Here is a 21,663-nt window from a genome sequence, read left to right as displayed (position 1 = left end):
ATTTCTTGGGTATAACTGGAAACGTTGGCCATAAAGAGGAGGGGGAGAATGCATTGAAAACAATGTCAAGAATCATCTGGAGCTGATTCAACAAGTAGTTGCTACGCTCTTTCTATAAACAAAGAGGTTTGGAAGAATAGACAGCAACCAAAAGCCTGACCCTACTACAGGTCAAGTGGCTAAGACAACATCCACAATCAATTTGTACTCATAAAAAGAACTAACAAAGATCTTTCCATGAAGAAGATGTCAGGCAACATATGACGTTGCCATGTGATAATATATTGCTTATCAGCATCTTCTAGACTCAAAATATTTACCACTTAAGCACTGTTTATCTGACATAAGTCCAAAAACAAGTAGAATTTCCTGGTATCCTTCTGCACGAGTAATTCATTGAACCAGAAGTAACCATTTTGTGCTGTGAAATATGAATATATAATTACATATGAATACATTAAGTAACATCTGTAAAGATCTCCTAATGCTATAAAGGATTTTTACAGACAACCTGAAAATGAGAAACAGTAGGATGTCAAATTTGCTGATAAATCAAAACTTTTAAAAAATCTGTAAATATGCACAAATCTTGGCTACTAACCAATATTCTCCACCCTGAAACAGTCATCTTCATTGAAATAGGTGATGTTGTTTTGAGTGCGAAGCTGCATGCAATAAGTGATCCATATGGATGTGTGATGTTCATCAAAGAAACATTCCCTATTTGAATGGATATACTCAGGACACTCCTTCCACTGGCTGGTAGGAGACCTGAATGAGTGAAATAATGGCAGAAGAAACATAAGAAGAAGTAAAAAACTAAATTCTTGTCAAGTGAAGGTTATACCATCATTAATGGAGCTCACTGATTCACACATAACAATATGCCTACGTGAAGTTTTCTACAAAACAAGCAATTATTATGATTTCTGAGAGTAAAGAAAGCATTTCGGAGATTACACTCACTCTTTCTTAAGGTAGAAGACTCGGAGTGCTCCAGGGGAGGAGAGGTTGTGGAAGCTGCCAGGACTCCACCAGCAGCGGAACGTCTCCTGGTCCCTTGATATACACTCAGTAAAATGAGGCTCAATGAGAGCTGAAAGACAGAGTTAGAAGGGCAACAATTAGAAAGGAAGTGAGACTCCATTAGGCTAATGAATCACCTTTATTAACATCTATCAGTGTCTGTAGGGGCTTTGCTTTATTGGTCTAACAATACAGAGACACACGGTCTCCTAGGGGGCCGGTATCAATTTGAAAATCATTGCCGTGTTTTCGAATCATCGAATGCGCAAGATTTTCAGAAAGCTTACTCTGAACTTGAGGTCAAGAATACTGAGATTCAAAATCATCTGAGATTTTTAATAGATGCACCTTTAGTATCAATTTCACATGGAGCCCCTCAAAGGACATTGGAGAAAAAAAGTTTAAGATGTATTTTTGCGAGAGCCTGAGTTACTTGTGCGAGATCCCGCAAAAGTTTTTGATTGAACTCCAAGCACTGCCAGGTCAGTAATGAGACCTTGGAAACCACAGTTATGGAGGACACACACCCGTGGGACAGATGAATAGATTTTTAGTTTGAGCTTGGCCTAAACTATGAAATTAGATCAGTGCTTGGCAGTAGAGACCGTTTTTATATAAGTGAGAGACATCTGAAGAGAGTTCTTAGTGCAAGAGGACACACTCATCCGAAGGAGTACTCTGACCTGGCAGTCTTGGCTGAATTCATTAACAGCCAGCTGCAGTACTCGGGTACTGATAGATGTACACTAAATGCGGGGGAAAAGTCTTTCTCAGGATCTCGCAAAACTTTTTTGGGACTCTGCAAAAGTAACTTGAATTTTCGCAGAAGTACATCTTCTTTTTTTCCCCCACCAATATTCCTTGTGGGACTTTGTAATTTGAAAATCCTATTTCACCTTGTTCTCTAGTTATTAACTTCACGAGATATTCAGAAACTTTGACCTTGAGGTCACTGAGGTTCTAACTCATCTGAGATTTTTAGTAGATGCACCTATAATATCATTTTGAAGCTCCTATGTCTCCTTGTTCTTGAGTTATAACATTCACAAACTTCGCACCACTTGCCCATCCGCCCGCTTGCCTGGTAGTGTGACACCAATACTGCGTGAGCCTTTTACAGCTCAGTCACCTTTAACTGCACTAATATCATGACTTCTGGTGGTGTCAGACATCACTTTTTCACGGAAAGGCTGAGTAAACTAGCTGAAATCTAATCTTAACCTCAGAATTGCAGAAACTTGCCACAGTTGAAAACAATAAAAACACAACAGATAATAGCACCTTAAGGTTACAATCCACATTTAAAGACTATCAGATGAGCTCTGGGTATTAAGTGTAATCCTGCATTATTTATACTCAAAGAGTTGCTAAACAAATGGAAAATGCTTCCATGGCATGCTTCGACATGATTGCTGAAACAATGCGCAAATACAAACTTGCAAATGTGCCAAAAATATTTTATTCCTTTCTTTTAACAACTGCTGCTGCTACCCTGTGAATCCCGTGAATATCCTTGCGTGCACATACGAGTAGAAAAAAAAAGAACTTGCTAAAAATGTATTATGCTGCTAACGTTTCGATCTGTCCAAACATTTCGTAACATTTCTCCCCCGCCCCACCCCCGAGCTCCTGATTCAGTCCTTTCCACCTCTCCCTTGGCACCCTGTCACTCCTCATCAACAACCCCTCCTCCCTCCCAGCCCCCCCACTCCTGTCGGAGATCAGTTTCTCGCCCAGCAGAATATAGAGTCCCAGAGTTTGGTGCAACCATAAATAAGTAGCTGAAAGTACCATTGATTTCTGCTCCACTGGCTCTCCGCCAGCTCTCTCTTCTCACTGCCTGCATTATAAATCACACACAGACCTAGAACATAAACATGCATCAAAACACAGGGGAAAGAAATTACAGACCAACTGGAGCTGATAGTTTCTAAACATAAAACCAAAACATATCTCCACACAGACTCATTAAAGATTGTTCACTTGTAAAGAAAAAAAAAAAAAAAAAAAGACGAAGAAAAAAGGCAAGCTACTGGCATCTGCATACAGACATACACCTACCAAGCATGCATCCTGATTCAACTTACACACATCTAACTACAACAAGACAAGCTATCAACAAGACCAACTCAGGCAGGGCAGTCAACGCACACACCATTTATTCACGTAGAATATAAACCTACTTTGCTTCCATGCTATTTGGTGCCAGTATAACCTCATAATTCTCTGCATTCCTGTGCAGTTGTGCCTTTCCCACCTCCCCTCCCTTCACCTTTTGCACGCTGTTGTGCTTCCCAGAGGTTTGCTATTTCAGCTCGGCTTCCCTTCCCCATCCAACAAATTCCAGCTGCAACCATCAAAGAGCTTTCTGTAGACGCTGAATGCAAGAAGGCCTTAGAACTACAGAAGAATAGGATACTACAGAAGCAAACCTTCTAAGGTCCTACGGTTTTTATATGGGCTGTAAATTTTGGGGGATAATAATTTGTATTGATTGGCACTTACACGTCTGGAAATGTTTGGGGTTACTCACAACTCACAAGAATTTTTATGATCATCAATAATTACGTAATAAGATGAGCTTTTTTTTTACGCGTTTCATCTCCCAGTTGTTACTCTTGTCTGCGAGAGAAGAAGAATCTTGAGGTCAAAGAGCAATGCCATATTTTAAAAAAGCTATTTGCATTTTTTAAACTTAAAACCATGTCAAAGGTGAAAGGTTGAGCCGCAACACCTGGAGGGTCACACTCTAATTTTGTCATTCTCACTCATTTCCTCCTTTTCAGCATTTCAAAGGATAAAAACGGGACCGTTCCAGCTGTAACTGACTAACAAGCCAGGGGCTAATGTTTTGACAGGAGGATGTTGATTACCTGACTGCATAGGCTTGGAATATTTTTTAAGGCTGTGCTCACATTATCTGCATGTAGTCATATATAACTACATATATAACTATACTCGAGTATCAGTGATGGAAAGCTAAATCCTGCCTGTACCTGCCAGGTACTAAATGAGCTGAAAGCCTGTGGCTGGAAGAAGAAAACTAATTTGAACATGTGTGTGCGTATGTGTGTGTACATGTGTGTGTGTGGGTGTACTGCCTCATCCTGGCTGTCCATATGTATCTTTCTGTCCTCGTGGATGTGCAGCTGAGACTGATAAACAGCTCTTAGCTTCACGTCCTCTCTTCATCAGTCTGTGTAGAGGAGCTAGGAAACCATTTATCTACCTCCATGTCAGCTTTAGCCATTAGGGTTTAAATCCACTAAGAAACCTAAATAAAGCACTCGGCCCTAGGCTCTCACATCAGCTGGCAAACAGAACTGAAAAAGGCGAGAGAAAAAGGTGCAACCAGCATTTACCAGTTACCGCACTGCGAAATGCTCGATTGTAATGAGGAGTGGAATGATCACCTTTTCCAGCTCATTTGCAGATTTAAGTTAATGTTGAGGTTAGTCATGCTCCAAAAGGCTGACTAAAGGAACACCGAGATGTGATGGAAAATGGGAAAGGAAGAGTGACGCCACTAAAACACAAACATTAGCCGATACTACAAATGTCACTTGATGAAAAGAGATGTTTTGAAATTAAATCAGAGCAGCATTTTCTTTTAATCAATATTTCTATTAATAAAGGCAAACTAAGTCAGTGTAGGCGACTGTTTATATGCTCTAATCATTTATAATCTGTCCCAACTGTCACCCCATGTGACGTTCCTCTGGGTTCAGTTTTGGGTCCATTACTCTTTGCACACTCTTCATGTGTGCAAATATTAGTAGTTACTGACTGATGTATAAGGAACATGAAAATTAAATACATATGGTTAGCTACGATACTTTGATCAGGTCATATTGACAGAAATGCCTTAGCATTTTTTAAAAAACTGAATCATTTCTGGATCTTTGTGAAAACGTAAAAAAAAGAAAGAAAAAGCTCTGTTTATGATTTTGTTTTATCATGAATTAGATTCACACTAATAGATTTCCATGTAGATGTTTCATTACATCAACCGTAAAGCTCTTTAACTCTGTTTACCCCATATTGTGGGCTACATCTATTACTTGGGAGTTAGAATTTTTGTTCGGGCACATGTTTAGGTATTTTTGTCCACTTCTTACTTATGATTACTATAAACAATGCCAAAAAGACATGTAAATGAGAACCCATGACTTCTTGATGTCTCTTCATTGTGGTTTTAGTTTAAAAATGATTTGGTTGCCCTGTACTTTAAGAGAACACACAGACCTGCCAACTGAACCTGTTGTCCCCAGTCACATTGTTCACATAACTCAAGAGTCTGCTCTCAGTTGACCACAGAAAAACCCCACACAATTACATGACACTAAAAGCAGCCTTGTTTCTGAAAGTATTCATTTAAACCATAAATATAAATGATAACATTTATAGGAGTAAAACTATAACTTAAACAGCACAATTTTAAAATAATTTAGCATAAACCCCAATGCTAAAAATGTTGTGACAATGTGAGACACGTAAGTAAAAACAGAATGTAATGATTTGCAAACTGCATAAACCAATATTTATTAACCACAAAACAAAAAGATATTAAATATCTAAACTGAGAAAATGTATAATTTAAAAAAGGGGGGGAGGGGATTTTGGCAACAAGTCAAAAAAAGTTGGGACAAGAGCAAATAACGGCTGGAAAACTAAACGGTATTACAAAGAAACAGCTGGAATAGCATTTTGAAACGAATTAAGTTCACTGGCAACAGTTTATTAACACAACTGGATACAAAAAGAACATCTTAGAAAGACAGAGATTCTCTGGAGTAGAGATAGCAAGAAATTCACCAGTCTGCAACAAACTGTGTCTACAATGTGAAACAATTTCAGAATAAGGTTTCTCAATGTAAAATTGAAAAGACAGTACATAATGTCATCAAAACAGACCGAGAATCTGGAGAAATCTCTGTGAGCAACAGACATGGATAAAAATCAATAACGGATACCCGGGCTCTCAGGCAGCACTGCACTAAAAGCAGGAATTATCCTGTCATAGAAGTCACTGACTGAGCTCAGGAACACTTCCACAGAAGACCATCTCTGAACACAGTTCACAGACAGTGATTTCTGTGTTCTATGTGAATAAAACATGTTTATGAGATTTGTAAATCATTTAATTCTTTTTTTATTTACATTTTGCACAGTGTTGCAACTGTTTTGGAATTGGGGTTGTGTTTGAAGGTGCTAGTTTTCCAGTCAATTCACATATGCCTTATTCTACGCTCCCCATGTCTATTACACATCTATTCTTGGCAGGTGTCGAGCCGTAGTACCTGGCTAGCAAACTTGAGACCTTTCTGGCTGTTCAGCACCAACTTCTGCCATATGATCGTTTTTTCCAGCGCCATCACTCTGTTTGTGTTTGTGTGTATTTCTGTTATCCAGATGGAGAAGTTGGCAGCACATGCTGACACTGTGCTAAGAGTAAAAGTGCCTGTCAGTCTGCACATGCCAAGTCTTACATTATATCCCTGCACCAGAGCCCAAAGACACACGCACACATACACAGGCGCACACACGGTAGAAGTATAACTGTGTGCAGTACGCAACGTAATTTTTTTTCCACGGGAACATGTCTTGGATGACAAGGAAAAGAAAGAATCAGAGAGAAAAATTGGGGGACAAAGTCTAGAAGAAATTTATTTCATATTCATAATACTCTCATACATCTTCGTCATCTTCAAATAAAACAGGCAATGAAAATTACAAGCCCCAAACTGGGCTTAATGGTGAAGGTTACATAGTGACTTAGGACATGGTGCAACACTTGACAGAGCCAGTAAGAGCGAGAAGCAGGCCAGAAGAGAGCGGGAGAAAGGTGAGCGATTGCAACAGGATACAAACAACGGAATGTAAATAGGTGATATAAATAACTCCCAGCTTGCACATGCAGTTCCATACTCAAGTGCACGGACACACACAAATGCATATGCACTAAACTTACACCTTGAAAACAATAAGCGACAAAAAATATGCCATTGTTCTGTTCCTTGAATACATCCTGCCTCTCCGCTCAGTAACACAACAGGACATGCAATGGGGCTTCTTCTCGTTTGAAGCTTGACTGGATGTCAAGTTCTCGATTCATCTGATCCTCATGACAATCTTCATAGCTTTGAAGTCCCAGAGACACAGCCCGGTGTGTTTAGCCGCGTAGTGACCCAGTCAGCTTATTGTAGTCACGGTGACTAATGATGTTAATCTTCTCTAATGCCATTACAGCTCACAGATTTAGCTTAGTTATGTCATATTATGTCCACATTCAAGTAAAGAACAAGTGTTGTTCTCACTCCTAATTTTGTTCTTTGGACTTTCTACTGGAGGGTGTCAGAGATTCTCATATGGGACAAATCAAATTTCTATTACAGTGTGATACATCGACACTGTAGGGAGGTGAAATAAAGACATAATTTCTAGGTTAGCTGGTATTCACTTAGCTTATAGGTTTTTATTTATGTTTTCTGCTATATTCACGATTGTTAGCAAACTTTCTTTAAGGCTTTTCTTACAGTTCTTTGCATCTGGGACCACTTTTTATGACAGTAAGCAGTTTTTGCTTACAAAAAACCCAGTGACACTTTTTCAGTAAGGTGCTCGTGGAAAAAAGAAACCATTAAAAATGTAAACTCCTGCAGCTTCTTAAGTTTTTATGTCCGAACTTCTTTTGCTGCTTGAATCGAATTCCAAATGTTATGAGGTGCTGACATCAGACATAAAGAGATGTTTTCACGCAGCAACACGTAAAGTCTAATCAAAATCACAAATTTGCACCAGGTGGCATACACAGAGGAAAAATCTGCGAAAAAATCTTAAAAGAGACGATTCAATGTCTCTTTAAAAATAGGAAAAACCTGAGAGGGCTTGGAGAATGAAAGTGAATGAAACAGTACGCCTGGTAACAGTTTCACTCCTCCTCCTACTGTGTGATGAATATTCGTGGTTTTCCAAAAAAAAATTCCATCGACTGTATTTGTATGTGAGTAATGCAAAGTGAAACTTGGCTTTGCATTTGGTGTGAACACACCATAGCTGTCATTTTTCTTCTTAATTATTATCTCCCCAGAAGAAACACTTTATTTTCATTTAGTTTTTTTCTTTAATTGGAAGCTTTCTGTCTTAAAGCAACCTTCCCACTTCCACACCTCTCACAGTCCTTTATTTGCAGTATGAAGACTCCATATAATGAGCACAATTTCAAAACAACTCTTCTGATTCTTGTGAATCAACAATTTGTCGTGTAAACGTATTTAGTGCGCAACGTAAGACCATTTCCAATCACATTAGAGAACGAGGGACAGCGACCGCAGTTATGTGTGCGAGTGTAGCTGGAGATACACCGCATGAGATGCATTCTCGCCACTGGCAGCACTCCGGTGTAGGAAAGCGTGCTTGCCTGGGCAGTGAGTGCAAAGAGTCGGGTCAGATGGCAACTGCTCATTTGCTGTGCATGCATCGGATTTACCTGCTCTAGTGTCACATGTGCTTAATCAGACCACATGGACCTTGAACTCTGGACATGGCAGAGAAAAGACATTTTAATGTCCAAGCTGTCAGAGCCAGGTATTTGAATTCTTGTCTGCCAGGAAATGCAGACAACAGTCCAGGATTGTTGCTGATGTGTGAAAATGGTTTTTAATCTATCCTCTGGTATTCCTCCACTAGTCCTGCAGCTTATGACACTTTCCTATTCAGTGTACAGATATGAAAATCGGGGCATATTTCCTACATGCAAAATGTTAAATTAGTCTTCTTTGCAGCATTGGTTCTATCACACAGCACTCCTCAGCTTCTGCTATCTACAATATGCATGTCTCTCTTCTGCTTTTCCTACTTTGTGTTTAACTTCAGGCACCATTACCCACACAAGGCCCCAACTTTGAAGCTCACACCCACCGCTTGTCTTTGAAGCAGATGTAACTGTGGATTGTGTGTACAAGCCAGATGGACCAAACCTCTGCACGGTTACCACTAGCTACCACCTCTGTGGTAAGGAACACAGCCCTATTGAACAGAATCAATCTATGTGCTTAAGGAGTGAGGTCCTTTTGAGCCACACAGACAATCAAGGAAGGAAGGTTGTGGAAGAAAATAAAAGAAAAAGGAAAGTGTGTGTGTGTGAGTGTAAATGTGAGCAAGGATAGATAGAATGAAATGACTAACACAGCCTATAATCACTATGGTAAGCCTTTAACTACATAGGAGCATCTCCAAATGTCTACTCTTGGCTTGTTCTGTGGCTCGCCTAACAACAGACATAAATATGCTGCAGACACAGAATTCCAGGAAGACTCTTTTAAGTCCATAAGCGGAGCAACAAAATGATTTTAAACAACTCCAAAAGCATAATGCTGAGGGTGGCTCACATACTGCACAAGACTGCATTCTTACTGTAACGTTATTTTTTAGGTATATAATAAAGCCCATGCAAAGCATTTTCCATTTAAGCCGTAGTGAGAAGAGCAGCTGTCCAGATTGGAAGTTGTGCAGTGGTGAGCTTGGGAAAGGCACAGGCTGCATGTGTTTGCTCATGCTATCACAGGCTGCTTTGTGTTTACAGATGTTTTAACGGTTGTTGAGGAAGACCAGGGCTGAACTACCACAGTGGTCACTGGGAACCATTTCAACATTTGAGGTGAACCAAACAGAATGTTCGATGGTTTTGACATCACCTGGTTATCAGCAGTTTTTCCTGAGAGCTTATCAGAATGATACTGTAAAAGTGACAGAGATAAAGATATTTGATCCACTTTGTTAACAACGTCAAAAGGCCCAAGGGCAAAGACACAGAGCTCAAAACGTATCCTCAGACATTAGTCTCAGCTACACCAAATTTAATACCTGAACTACGTACCTTTCCCTGCTTCCTTGCCTCCTCCTGCCACATCAGAAAATATATGAAAACAATAACAGGAAGGCATAGAAATTATAACCGGTAACACGAACCTAAACTATAAATAACAATTCAGGCCTGAGGCAAAGAAGATGGACTGATTGACAACAAAAATCTGAAAAAGAACAGTTTCTTTTGCACCAGTATTGGGAAGAGAAATAACAATGTTCAGCATTTGAACTTTCAAACTTGATTCCACTTATTCCTGTCTATAAAAATCAACCTAGAGAGCCTGTGTACCATCCTGAACATGTATGACTGAATTGCAACTTGCCATAATTAAATATAAAGTAGTTTTAGAGCAGTGAACAGAGCGTTGGAGGGGGACTGACCCCCGCACACTAAAGAAGTCAAAGGTGGAAAGTTACTTCTAAGACATTTTAAGGTAGGAATCAATTCTTTTTATAGGGAAAAAACTTTAAATGAGGGAAGGAGAAGAACTTTAGCTAGATAAAAGATGGTGAAACGTTAATTTATTGTCACTGCGTTTCAGATTGCTGCAGATTGCATAACAGCAAATGGAAAAAAAAATAGAAAAGACGCACTAGTGTGGACTTGATCTTAATTTGGCCGGAGAAAACACGATGAGTTGGCATTCTTCGGTGGATTCCAGTGGTATTTTTCCATCTGTTTCTCATTAAACCCATACAAAGGAAGATGAAGTGTCTTAGTAAATTGGCAAGCTATTTCCCTGTTTAAGAATACCGAAGATATGGCAAAATTACAAAACTAAAACTACTGCTTGATTCCATTTATTGGTTACTCAATCAATAAAACTGTGTACTGATAAATAAGTCAATCAAGCTGTGTTTTCTTGAACATAATGATCTTTGTACTCTCTGCTTACAGCAATCTGAGTTTGCATTCTAAAAGCAGGAAAACACTGCACACTATTAAATGTCACCTACATCAAAAGCACTGTAAAAACGAGAGGGAAATAAATTGTCCAATGCTGTCAACTGCACTATTAATAACTTAAAATAACATATAAGCCATGCCATACCTTCCATAACCGTGCAGGCATGATGTGCTGCGATGCTTAGGTGCTCTTTTTCAAAGGCAATCCAAGTACAGAGAGAGATTTTACTAATGCAAATCTAAGGTAATGATAAATAGTTTGCATGTAATACGTGCACGTGCAAGTGCAGGGCCAAAATCAAACAGTTTAAATCCCACTAATGTTTCTCCAGGTAATATGCATGCTTTCCATTCTGGCAACAGGTGCTGCAGCAGCCAGCAGGCTGCCCAGAGATGGCCTGGAGATCTCAGGTCACTGACTCATGCTGTCTGGCTCACCTTTTAATGGCAATGAACAGATGCACCTAAGAATATACTCAGAGCACACTACCTTGCCAAAATATAACTGGTTTGCACGCTTTAAGCGTCATTAAATGTATGCAAATGTATTAAGCATCTGATTTCAATTATATGCCTTTCTCTGGATCAAACAAAAACATTCAATCAACAGACTAAGATAGAATTAAGCTGCCTGCTGATGGTTAAGCTGCTAACTCAATCTTTTTGGACTCCAAACCTTACCATAATAAACTACAGCCAATTAATTTGGATGGAAATAAAGTATTTTCATCCAAATGTGCACAACTATAATCCCAATAGATGCCTTAAATCCACAATGTACTGATTCATTGCTTGAACAAGAGTCAATTCTGTTTTATCCAAGCTGAACCAGGTCCATCTGCAATAAAAACTTTTGTCAGAAAATGCCTTCTTATCCGTCTTCCAGAAGTAATCCTCATAAAATAAATCCAGGAATGCAGACACTGCCGCACAAGAGATTTTCCTCTTGATCACCTTCAACTGATCACTTTTTTGGGGTTGCTAGGAATTTCTCAAACCTGTTTGTTGCAGAATAAGCACCATTTTTATTTTCCAGGTTTGACACTTTTGCCTTAGTTGTTGTTGTTTCTGTCATTAGGCTAAAATGTCAATTCATTATTTCACACTTATTTTGTGGTTGTTTGCAAGTTTTTGGTTTTAAATGGTAAATTATGACAAAATCAACTCATTCCCTCATCTGCAGTATTCTTTCACCTAAATATATCAGATAGATCAGTGGCACCTGGGTTAGCTGGCTGAACATCCTGCATCATCCCGTCCCTGGACTTTGACAGAGCAGCCCCAGTCAGATATTTACCCCGAGTCTATTGATCACTATCCTGCCTGACAAGCCAGATCAGGAAAATGCAGCGTTTGCTCAACAGTGAACCTTTCCACATGAATCTGAACAAACAGCATTCTGCAACTGATGTCTGACAAAAGACGTGATAACAAGTGTCAACAACATGCTGCACGCAAAACACACTTGTTAATATTTGATGAGGTGAACATAGAAAGAGTTAAGAATGATGTTTTTTTTCTCACATGTTATTTCTCCCTCTAACTGGTTGTGACACAAAGCTGTAAGAACACCAGTAACTTACCTGATGATGTCGTGTGGTCCCAGTCTGTGAGAAATGTAGATCCTGGAGAGGGCAGCCAATCCAGGGAGGAAAGAATGAGAAGAATCAGGAGAATAGAGGAGGGCGAGAGAGCCATGATGCTGTGGAGAGACAGAGGACAGAATAAGAGAGGACAGAGACACTGTGATTATAATTATCAGCTGAACTCCATGGTGACACTCCCATGTGAACTAGCCTCCTTCCCCCACTAACGCCATCTTTTTCTCTCTGGCCTGTGAGCACAATTTGTGACTGCTATTTATTTTCAGTTGGTGTACATGAAACCAAACACTGGACAGGATGTAAGGAATTATCACGGGAGTTTGCAGCTACGGCAAAGCTGAAAATATGAATGGTGGGGTTTACGTCTGTTGTTTCACTTTGTGTGAACTCTAAAAGAAAACATTTTTTATCATTTCAGAAAAGATCTCAGTAACATTTCTATTAGTTACAGCTACTTGAAATAACTTTTCCATGACGTACACTCTACCTTCTGACCGTTTAGATGGTTAAATCCATTCGTTTCACAATCGATTACATCATTAGACAGATATATGCTCCTGAAAGCCTGTTATTAGCGCCAGGGCAAGTTTTTAAAACATTACTTAGCTCCATGTTTCTTTGGTTTATTAACAATAAATGTGTCAGTATTGAAAAACTGATGCACTATTACATTTAAAGTTATTAGTGGAAACAGATGTGAAGTTAAACTTCCAACAAATAAAAAGCAAAATTAGCATTTGTCTGGAATAGCTGTTGCCACTTGAGTGAATAAAATCATGTTCCGATCCATGCTTAATCATCCAGGTAAGGAAATTCCAGAAACTTGATTCTGTTCATCTGAATGTCACATTTGCAGTGGGAGAATGTCACATCCGCTTGAACAGAACCAACTTTCTGGGAAAATCATGTTCCTTTTGTATCAGCTGGGAATTATAGATCTTTGCTAAATTACAGTTATTAGCATTTTCTGTAGGGTAGGTTTCTGATGGGTAAGCAAAAAGTAGTTATCTAGAAATGATGATGCCAAGGATGTCAAACCCAACAAACTGGCTTTTCAAGACCAAAATATTTTAGATAGAAACCAACAAGTAGTTTGACTTTGGCACTTTGGATCTAATTATGAAACCCTGTATGGCAATTAATGGCAATTTTAATGTATGACACATAAAGGGCAAAATATCCTTAAAAGAAAAAGCTGTTGAGGCTTAACTTGTAGAAACTGCATTTCCCAACTAAAGTTCTAACGCAAACCGCCTCTCCTGCCATCTTTGGAAAACATATATTTTAGTAGTTTATTTATTTGAAAATACGATGGCAGCTAATTCACAAAACGCTCAATAAGTCAGTGTTAGAGACAACCTCTAAATATAGGCCAAATTTTCAGTCCGCACCCTTGGCTATTTACAGCTGTGGCTCCACGACTTTACTGGGCAGCAAACAACCCCATCCCCACAGGATACATTTGCCTAAATTACGTGGTCCAAGTATCTTAAGATTCCTGAATCCAAGCTTATCTCATTTTATCTTATCTTCCACATTATCTTATGTAATCTTGTCTTATCTTATCTTGCAGATCCCATTGGTTACAGGAACTGTTCAAGACTGGAAAAGTCTGGTATCTTAAAAAACCCTAGTAACAACAAAATGTCTGGATCCAGCTCACTAGCCCATATTTACCACATAGTTATCCATTTACTTGATTTGACTTAGATTTATTACACATTTAAAAAAGAGTCTAGATTCAAGGAAAAACAACATCTCAGTTTGACAAAAATTTTCAGGCTTTTAGTCCAAGGATAGACTTAATCCACGTCAGTAAATCTGAAGCATGAAGCACAACTAAAGCAAGAACAAACGGAAAAAAACAACAAAAAAAACTAAACATTGCAACATGGACAAAAAACAAGAATCAACATAATTTTGCAACTCTGGTTCGTCACATGTAGCAAATTTTTTAATGAATGTGGCAACAGACAGGTCCACTGTAAGCAGTCAGTCATATTTGTGCTGATGAATTCCAAGGGTCCAGAGGTCATATAAGGCCAAGTTACACAGTGCAAGAATTCATGGCAGAGAACTGTCAAGAGGCAAGCTCATGCAGACTTACTTAAATATTTCCCAAATGAATTTCATATTTTTGGCTTCCGTTCTGTTGAACAATTATTAACCCGTCCGATAAACACTTTCAGATAAGATTTTTTTTTTTTTGCTTGTTTGTTTTTTTCCCCCTTGGAAAAGTTAAGTTCATTGCACTTCTTTTTAGCATATTTTTCTTTACTTCTTTAACATTCTTCCAGTAAAACTACTAAATTGGAGCAAAGGTCGGTCAAATGGCCCCTTTACCCCAAAATATGTCCTGATGTTAATCCGTACATTAGTCTCACCCTTTCACATCTGGAAGCATCTGTGAACATCCTGGCAAGGCTGGTGCTTCTTCTCCATCTTGTGCAAGCCTGTCCCCCGTTTTTCTTCCTCTCTCACCCAATTACAAACTCACAGGCTGACAGGAAGAGTTGTCTAAGCCAATCAGAAGAGAGGGAGGCTAAGCCCAGGCCTCTTGGGGTCCCTTGGTAAACATTTAAGGCCTGCGTCCTCAACCCTCCTCCCACTACCTCTGCCCTAAAGCATACACACACACACACACACACACACACACACACACACACACACACACGTGCATACAACATGAACACATCACACATACTAAGGCACACAGATGCACACCTTGACTTGGCACCCCTCTGCCAGCACCATGCCTCTCCTATGTTTCCTTAAATCTACTATAATCATCTGTTTGTTCTAAAGAAGCTGACAGGGGAGGCAGAAGCCAAAGAAAAAAAGGTTAGGGGGTGAAAGGGCACATCGTTTCTGTTAGTCCCTTCTATAACTGAAGAAGGACAACATGTACACAAACACTCGCAGAACAATGTTGCAAGCTAGAGTTTAGTTTGAGGTTCTTTTAGAGAGAAAGCAAAGAACAGAAAAACTGTGTAGTCGGGACTCTGACATTCTGTAGTCAATAAATATTTTCTATGGACACTAATTTCATACTCTAAATTTACTTATGTGCACTGTTGTGTTTTTGAATTGTGTCTTAGGGCAGGGGAGTAAAAGCAAGTCATTCCAAAATACATTTTTTCTTTTATCTTCAGTGTCCACAATAACTTGTTTTTGTATTAAAATGGAAAAAAACATACTTTCTTTTTAAAGACTCTACATCCAAACCATAGACTGTATATAGAAGATGGGCAACGTAATAGTAATGACATTGTTTTTTGGACTACTGTGCCCTAACGTTTTCTCTTTATCATACTGGCATCCTCAACTAAACTTTTTTGCAGACATAAATGTCCAAATTTATTTGGGTAAGAGGATAGAGTGTTAATTTAACGGACAACACCAGCACCCCGGAAAACTAAAAGCTCAATAACCCCAAGAGGCCCGTTTAGTTTGGCTTCATGTTAATGACATTCGCAATACAACACAGAAGTCAGCAAAACAGTCTGTGCTCATGTCCACATATAAAACAGGAAATTTGAAATGAGATTTAGCATTTGGTCATTACAAGAAAGAAATTCTGTTGTAAGGTTTTCAAGGCCATCATGAAACACTGATTTGGCTTACAAAGAAAAGAAGGAAGAAGGAAGAAAAACTAATGTTTAAAAGCTCTAAATGGCCAGGCTCTGAAAAACAAAGAGATTGAGGTATATTGAGGTGATTCAACTTTGACAGAATGCAAATTAATTAACATTTTCACATTTCCACAACAAAAGTGGAATTTTAAAATCACAGCTACTCTGCTAAATGCTACAAAATATTTATAACAATTGCTTGAGACATTAAAAAGTATTAAAGTTTTTGAGCACTGTGATTTAAAGAGTGGATCTAATACTCGTTTGTATCCTGCCCCAGGATGCACATGCATGCAGTAAATTATGCATAATTTTATTTTTGCAATTGGATTTCTGATGTCCCCTGAGCAGAAAAATACAATCAATCTTGAAAATCTGTGATGTAAACAACGGAATTTTTGTGGAAGAAAAACGTCTACAGGGCATCTTTAACTGCATACAGTTTTAATCATGAAATAATGATAGCATGTCAGTAAAAATCATCACCCTGGGAAGTTTTAAAACAAATATAATTTAGATGCCAGATGCCAGACATCTACAACGTCTTCAAAACAAGACAAAGTAAACATAAACAACCAAGAAAAATGTGGAATATAATGTTATGGAGCCGTGATTTTTTTCTTCACCAGCTACCCAACAGGCCTATTATTTATGGTTTCATGGAGCGTGTCACTGTGTCTCAACATGGTTTAGCTATACTTTGTGACTGAAGGACAATAAATAAACATTATTTGGAAAATGTTGTGGCAGAAATTATAGTCATTTTAACGAAATCTATTCAAACAATGACTGTGTGGTGCGTTTGAGTATTCATATACAAAGTGCCCCTCCCAAGGCCCACTACTGGTTCCTGTAATACACATCAGCAGGAGTGTACTTCTCCAAAATCATACCTCAGTTTCTGGGCCAAAGCTATGGGGTTTTCTTTAGAGGGGTGGAACAACACAAAATGATTATGGTGGAAAAAATTATTTTTACCACAGTCCTGATCGCTTGACAATCATCATCATGAAAACAAAAAAAACAAAACAACCCAACTATGCTGTTTTGAGATATTTCCAGTTCACTTAGGGCCTGAAAAATCTTTAAACATTACAGCTTTCACGAAACTAGCATAATTTAACCAGGTATAACACCTCCACAGGAGCATCACGGTGTAGGAAAATGGAACCACAATGCATTATTGTGGATGATTGCAGTGCAATTTCAGTCTCGGGTTCAGAATTGTTATATCTCTAGATAGCATGCAAACATTTTTCCTTAACTTCAACCCCAGCCTCAACATTTTAGTAAATGTAACACTTCCACATGAGTCTGCACACTACACCAGACGCTAGTGAGTGAGAGTCTACCTCGGCAGAGCCAATCAGACAAGAGTAAGGACCTGAAAACAGCAGCAACCAGCTCCTCTTAATAAGCCTTGTGCTGCTGGATGTATTTACATACATTTATCTGGAAATCAGTATATTTGTGAAGAAGCTACGCACATATAAATATATATGTCATTTTTAACCTATGTACATATATGTTTGTGTGTCCACTTCCCTATATAAATATGGCTACTGGATGGTTCTAACGTCCCCTACTCTTATTTCATAAGAGAGTGTGGAAAACTCAGAGTCAGCACATTGGCATGAGAAAAGTCTCTGCTGGAAGCAGATCAGGTCACACATCTGCAAACCCCACTCATGTCTATGTGTGTGGGAGACCAGCAAGGGAAAGAGTGGGTGTCTGTGTGTATATGCATGCATATGTGTATAAATAAAATCAAGCATGCATGTCAGAGAGAGAATGACAAAAGTAATGAGCACAAGCACGAGTCCAGCAGAGACAAATTGCTTTACAGAAATTCCAGTTGTGTTTGTGCGCACGCGGGCATACAGCGGTTTGTCTAAAGCTATCGACTATTAAATGTTTTATGTTTTAAAATCAGGTTTTTCATCTTTTACAGGTGCCTGACGGTGGTAAAGCTGCTACTAGTCATAATTGGCCATTTCAGAGACAGTTTTTTAAAAAAAAATCAGAACTGGAAAATTAACTGTGCCATTAGGCTTTAATGATTTATTGTGATTTACTGAATAGTTCAAATTCAGTGGTTGAGGTTTTGGAGTTCAATCTAATTTGAAGGAATCAAGTCTCTATCCTGTCTAACCCCTTCCAGCCCTGTTATTTGGACTAAGTATATCTGTGCAACATGTACCTTTCCCTTTTGGTCTAAATCTGCTGTTTCTCTCTGTTTGTCAGAAACACACAAGCACATTCTGAAAACCATGACTGAAGCCCAGGTGTACATGGATGTGTGCAAAATGTAATGGTTTCCAGAGTGCTATTGAGCTGTCAGAGGTTTTGGAACATAACAGCTGTACTTAATGTTGTGTGTGACGACAGTGAGACACAAACTGATGGCTGTAATGTCTCTTAAAACTACTCGCCTCATGTTTTTGAAATTTCTTTTCAGCTGCACAGTAGGGGCTGGTGTGTAATTGCTGTAGTTACACAGCTTCTCGCCACATGTCTCATCATTGCTTTTCTCTGCATTAATGCAGAAGTGATCAAATACAACATCCAACTGAAGATGCTTTCGCTACATTGGGATGAATATTAGCAAGTTATGCATCTATAAAAATTGATGTGATGTTTAAGAGACACTGCCGATGATTTTTTTATATCTGTATTTAAACAGAGAATCGATTATGGGTAAAACTTTAAAGTAAAACACTGTTTTCAAGCAATTGCACAAATGGATTTATGAGATTCTGAAGTGAAAGTAAATATGGTTCTTCTAGAAAATAAAAGGCCCAAAACACACCAAAAACACACAACCTGGACTGCTCAAAGTGCAGATGGCCACAAATTTTGGGTGATGGATAAGAAGAAGTAGAGCTGGAACTCTGCCTTCTGTGTATCTCATCAGAGTGCAGTGTGCGTCCTAATCAAAACTGCAAAATGAGAAACATTGTTCTCCTGTAGTTCGTAAATCGGTCAAGCGTTCACTGATGAAGAGCAAACAAACTGAGATTAGAAGAAACTGGTAAATGCATGTGCTGTTAATAAAAACGCAATAAGGAGGAAAAACAAAGTCCCAGACTACTCTTTTGGCAGGTGTTTGGATGGTGGTCATTTTTCTGGAATGATATAAACTCGGTTAACCTATTAGTGCGAGGCTAAATCAATTACCATTTCTTAATATATTGTAAACAGTGAAGTCATTTAGTCAGTAAGAAGCTTGATTAAATGAATGTTTGCAGTTCCTCTTAATATTATTGTACTGGTTTCATATGATATTGAGTGTCTTTGGATGGTGTTGAATCCAACTGAGCAGTTTAGGTAAATCACAGCTCAATATTGGTGGGATAAAAGAGAAAATATTTAAAAAGAAAACTGCCAATTTCTAGAGAAAATCATAATATTTGTACTTGTCATGCAGTACTTCTCAAACTTTAGAAGCCAAAGAAAGCTCACACTCCACAATCATTAACAATAAAAAAGATCCCAGCTTAATTTCAGATGAACTAAAAAGTTAAGAATCGCAGCATCAGCTCTTCCTTTTGTTTATTCCCCCTTTAAGTCATATAATTCACTCCACGTTTTCCCCCAGGTGTGCCACCCCCATCACCCACATGCCCACCAATGAAGCCTGCGCAGAACCACTGTCCTAATGTCTTGCGTCTACAATAACAGATATAACTGTACAGATATCATAATCACTCAATTCTGAATTTGATGCATGCAAAGACACCAAAGAAAACAAGCACCTTCTGAGCATTTTTAGAATAGCTTGATCACTTTTTAAAGAAACAGCGCTTCTGTCTCATTCCAGATGTTTGTATTTCTCCGCTGAGGTTTCGGTATTTATCAGCATGCTGTTTAACACAGCGGGGAGTTTGTACTGTACAAACACCCCGGAGCTGTAATTAACGGGACTTAACGGGTAACAATAGAAAAGTATACATCCGTCACATCCAGCTATGGCTGGCATCCCATCCCAAGCTCTCCAAATTTCTCTTGCAACGCCAAGTTGCAGCACAGGAAAAAAAAAATCCCATTCGTTGTTGATTCTGCTGTAAACTCTTATTAAAAGTGCGCATTGTGTCACCAGAAGAACAAACGAGCTTGTGATGGGTTGGAAAGATTTTCTTTTTCTTTTTTTGCGTAAAAGAAAGAAGTGCTGCATTTAAGCTAAGCCTCGAGACGTGCATAACATGCTTAAAACATGGAGATTTATGGGCACAAACAACGCATTTCACTCTTTAAAAACATAAACTAACTTACTTCATCCGAAGCGTGGAGCTGAAAACTGCAAGCACGGCGCAGATTTACTTTTCAGAAGTTGCTCATCTGATGGCCAGCGCAAGCACTAACGGGTTACAAGTCCTGCTTCTTCACTGCAGACTGCTCGGCCCGACTCAGACCTCACCGGGACGACTTTTACATATCACTCAATCTCAGGATCGGACGCGTGCTTTCCTGGTTGGGTTTTTGCCTTATTTGCTGCTGATCGTCTAGACCACTTGGAGGGGTAGAGACACGCTACGTCGCTTAAACAGAGAAAGTGGGCAGTGTGTCTTGCGTAGCGATCAAGCGCCCTCATCCGCCAGCAATCCACTCTGCTCTGTTGACCACCACCACAGAGGGGGCAGCTAGGGAGAATGACTGCCGGGCCAAACTTCCAAAATAAAACCCCTTTAATACGCTGCCATGCTTTCTGAAGAGAGCAAAAGTGAAGAGAAAGTAGTGACCTGCATGAACAGCTTATTAGAGCAGACGAACTGTACTGTAGTTGAATGGGTGTGTTTAGAATAGTTGTTTATGTTGATTGTTAATGTTTTAGATATTTAGGAATGCGGTGAAATGTAGTTTTCTTTATTATTTAGATGATAAAGTCATAGAAGAAAAACCGTTTTGCTTTTCTTTTTCACGTGAAATGTATATTCTCCCCCCAAAGGTTATATAACCATCAGAATAAGCCACAATGTATCCTGTCCTTGTGTGCGAAAGAGACATTGTTTAACTACAGGACACTTCCATAGCGGGGGGACTCTGTCCTAAATTGTAGCCTGTGTTGGTTCACGTGGAGTGTCCACCAGAGACGTCACGCCAAGAGAGGCTCGGCCAGGATTTCAGCTGTCCTAAACCCCCACACCCATAAGCAACCAGTTTGTAAGGACGACCCGCCCCGACACGTGAATAACGTTTCATGCGCCAGCTGTTGCTGCTGGTTTGCTTTTTTCCCCTGAGCACTACATCCATATACGTTGTCTCATTACCGCCACAGAGCTTTTCATTTTTTCCGACGTTTTCGTGATTTGACTTCCAATCGATGATCACTCAAATGCGATCAATGCAAAAAAGTTCAACTGTCTCATTAAAACTACCTAAGCCTAATTTTGGAGAGCTGCAGCCTGCAACACACGAGTGTCCACTTACTCATTATGAAAGTACGGATCACAGGCTGTGTAATGTATAAAGCTGAGCTAACCCTTGCTCTCTAAAACGGCAAGGAGCTTCAGACTCCAATTACCAATATCATGATTGGAGTTTTATAATAAAAACTGAATAACCTAGAGAGGCATTGAGACAAAGAAAAAGACACAGAAGAGGGCACAGAGGAGAGCGAGTGCTTGTA

At 39.2% G+C, this 21,663-nt stretch overlaps 1 protein-coding gene across 1 annotated transcript in view; it reads right to left on the bottom strand.

The window, feature by feature from the left end:
• The window catches only part of ghra (growth hormone receptor a), a 29,383-nt gene extending 8,765 nt beyond the window's left edge, over window positions 1-20,618 (bottom strand). Inside the window, exons 1-4 of the mRNA XM_063490575.1 lie at window positions 20,310-20,618; window positions 12,385-12,503; window positions 967-1,096; window positions 602-771 (exon numbers count right to left, since the gene is read on the bottom strand). Of these exons, the coding sequence (XP_063346645.1) occupies window positions 602-771; window positions 967-1,096; window positions 12,385-12,503; window positions 20,310-20,314 (424 nt within the window). The 5' untranslated portion in view covers window positions 20,315-20,618. The remainder of the gene's footprint in view (window positions 1-601; window positions 772-966; window positions 1,097-12,384; window positions 12,504-20,309) is intronic.
• Window positions 20,619-21,663: the final 1,045 nt, after the last annotated feature.

The sequence above is a fragment of the Pelmatolapia mariae genome, linkage group LG12 (assembly GCF_036321145.2).
Source record: "Pelmatolapia mariae isolate MD_Pm_ZW linkage group LG12, Pm_UMD_F_2, whole genome shotgun sequence".
Classification (NCBI taxonomy): Eukaryota; Metazoa; Chordata; class Actinopteri; order Cichliformes; family Cichlidae; genus Pelmatolapia; species Pelmatolapia mariae.
This window is presented reverse-complemented; position numbering and strand designations above follow the sequence as displayed.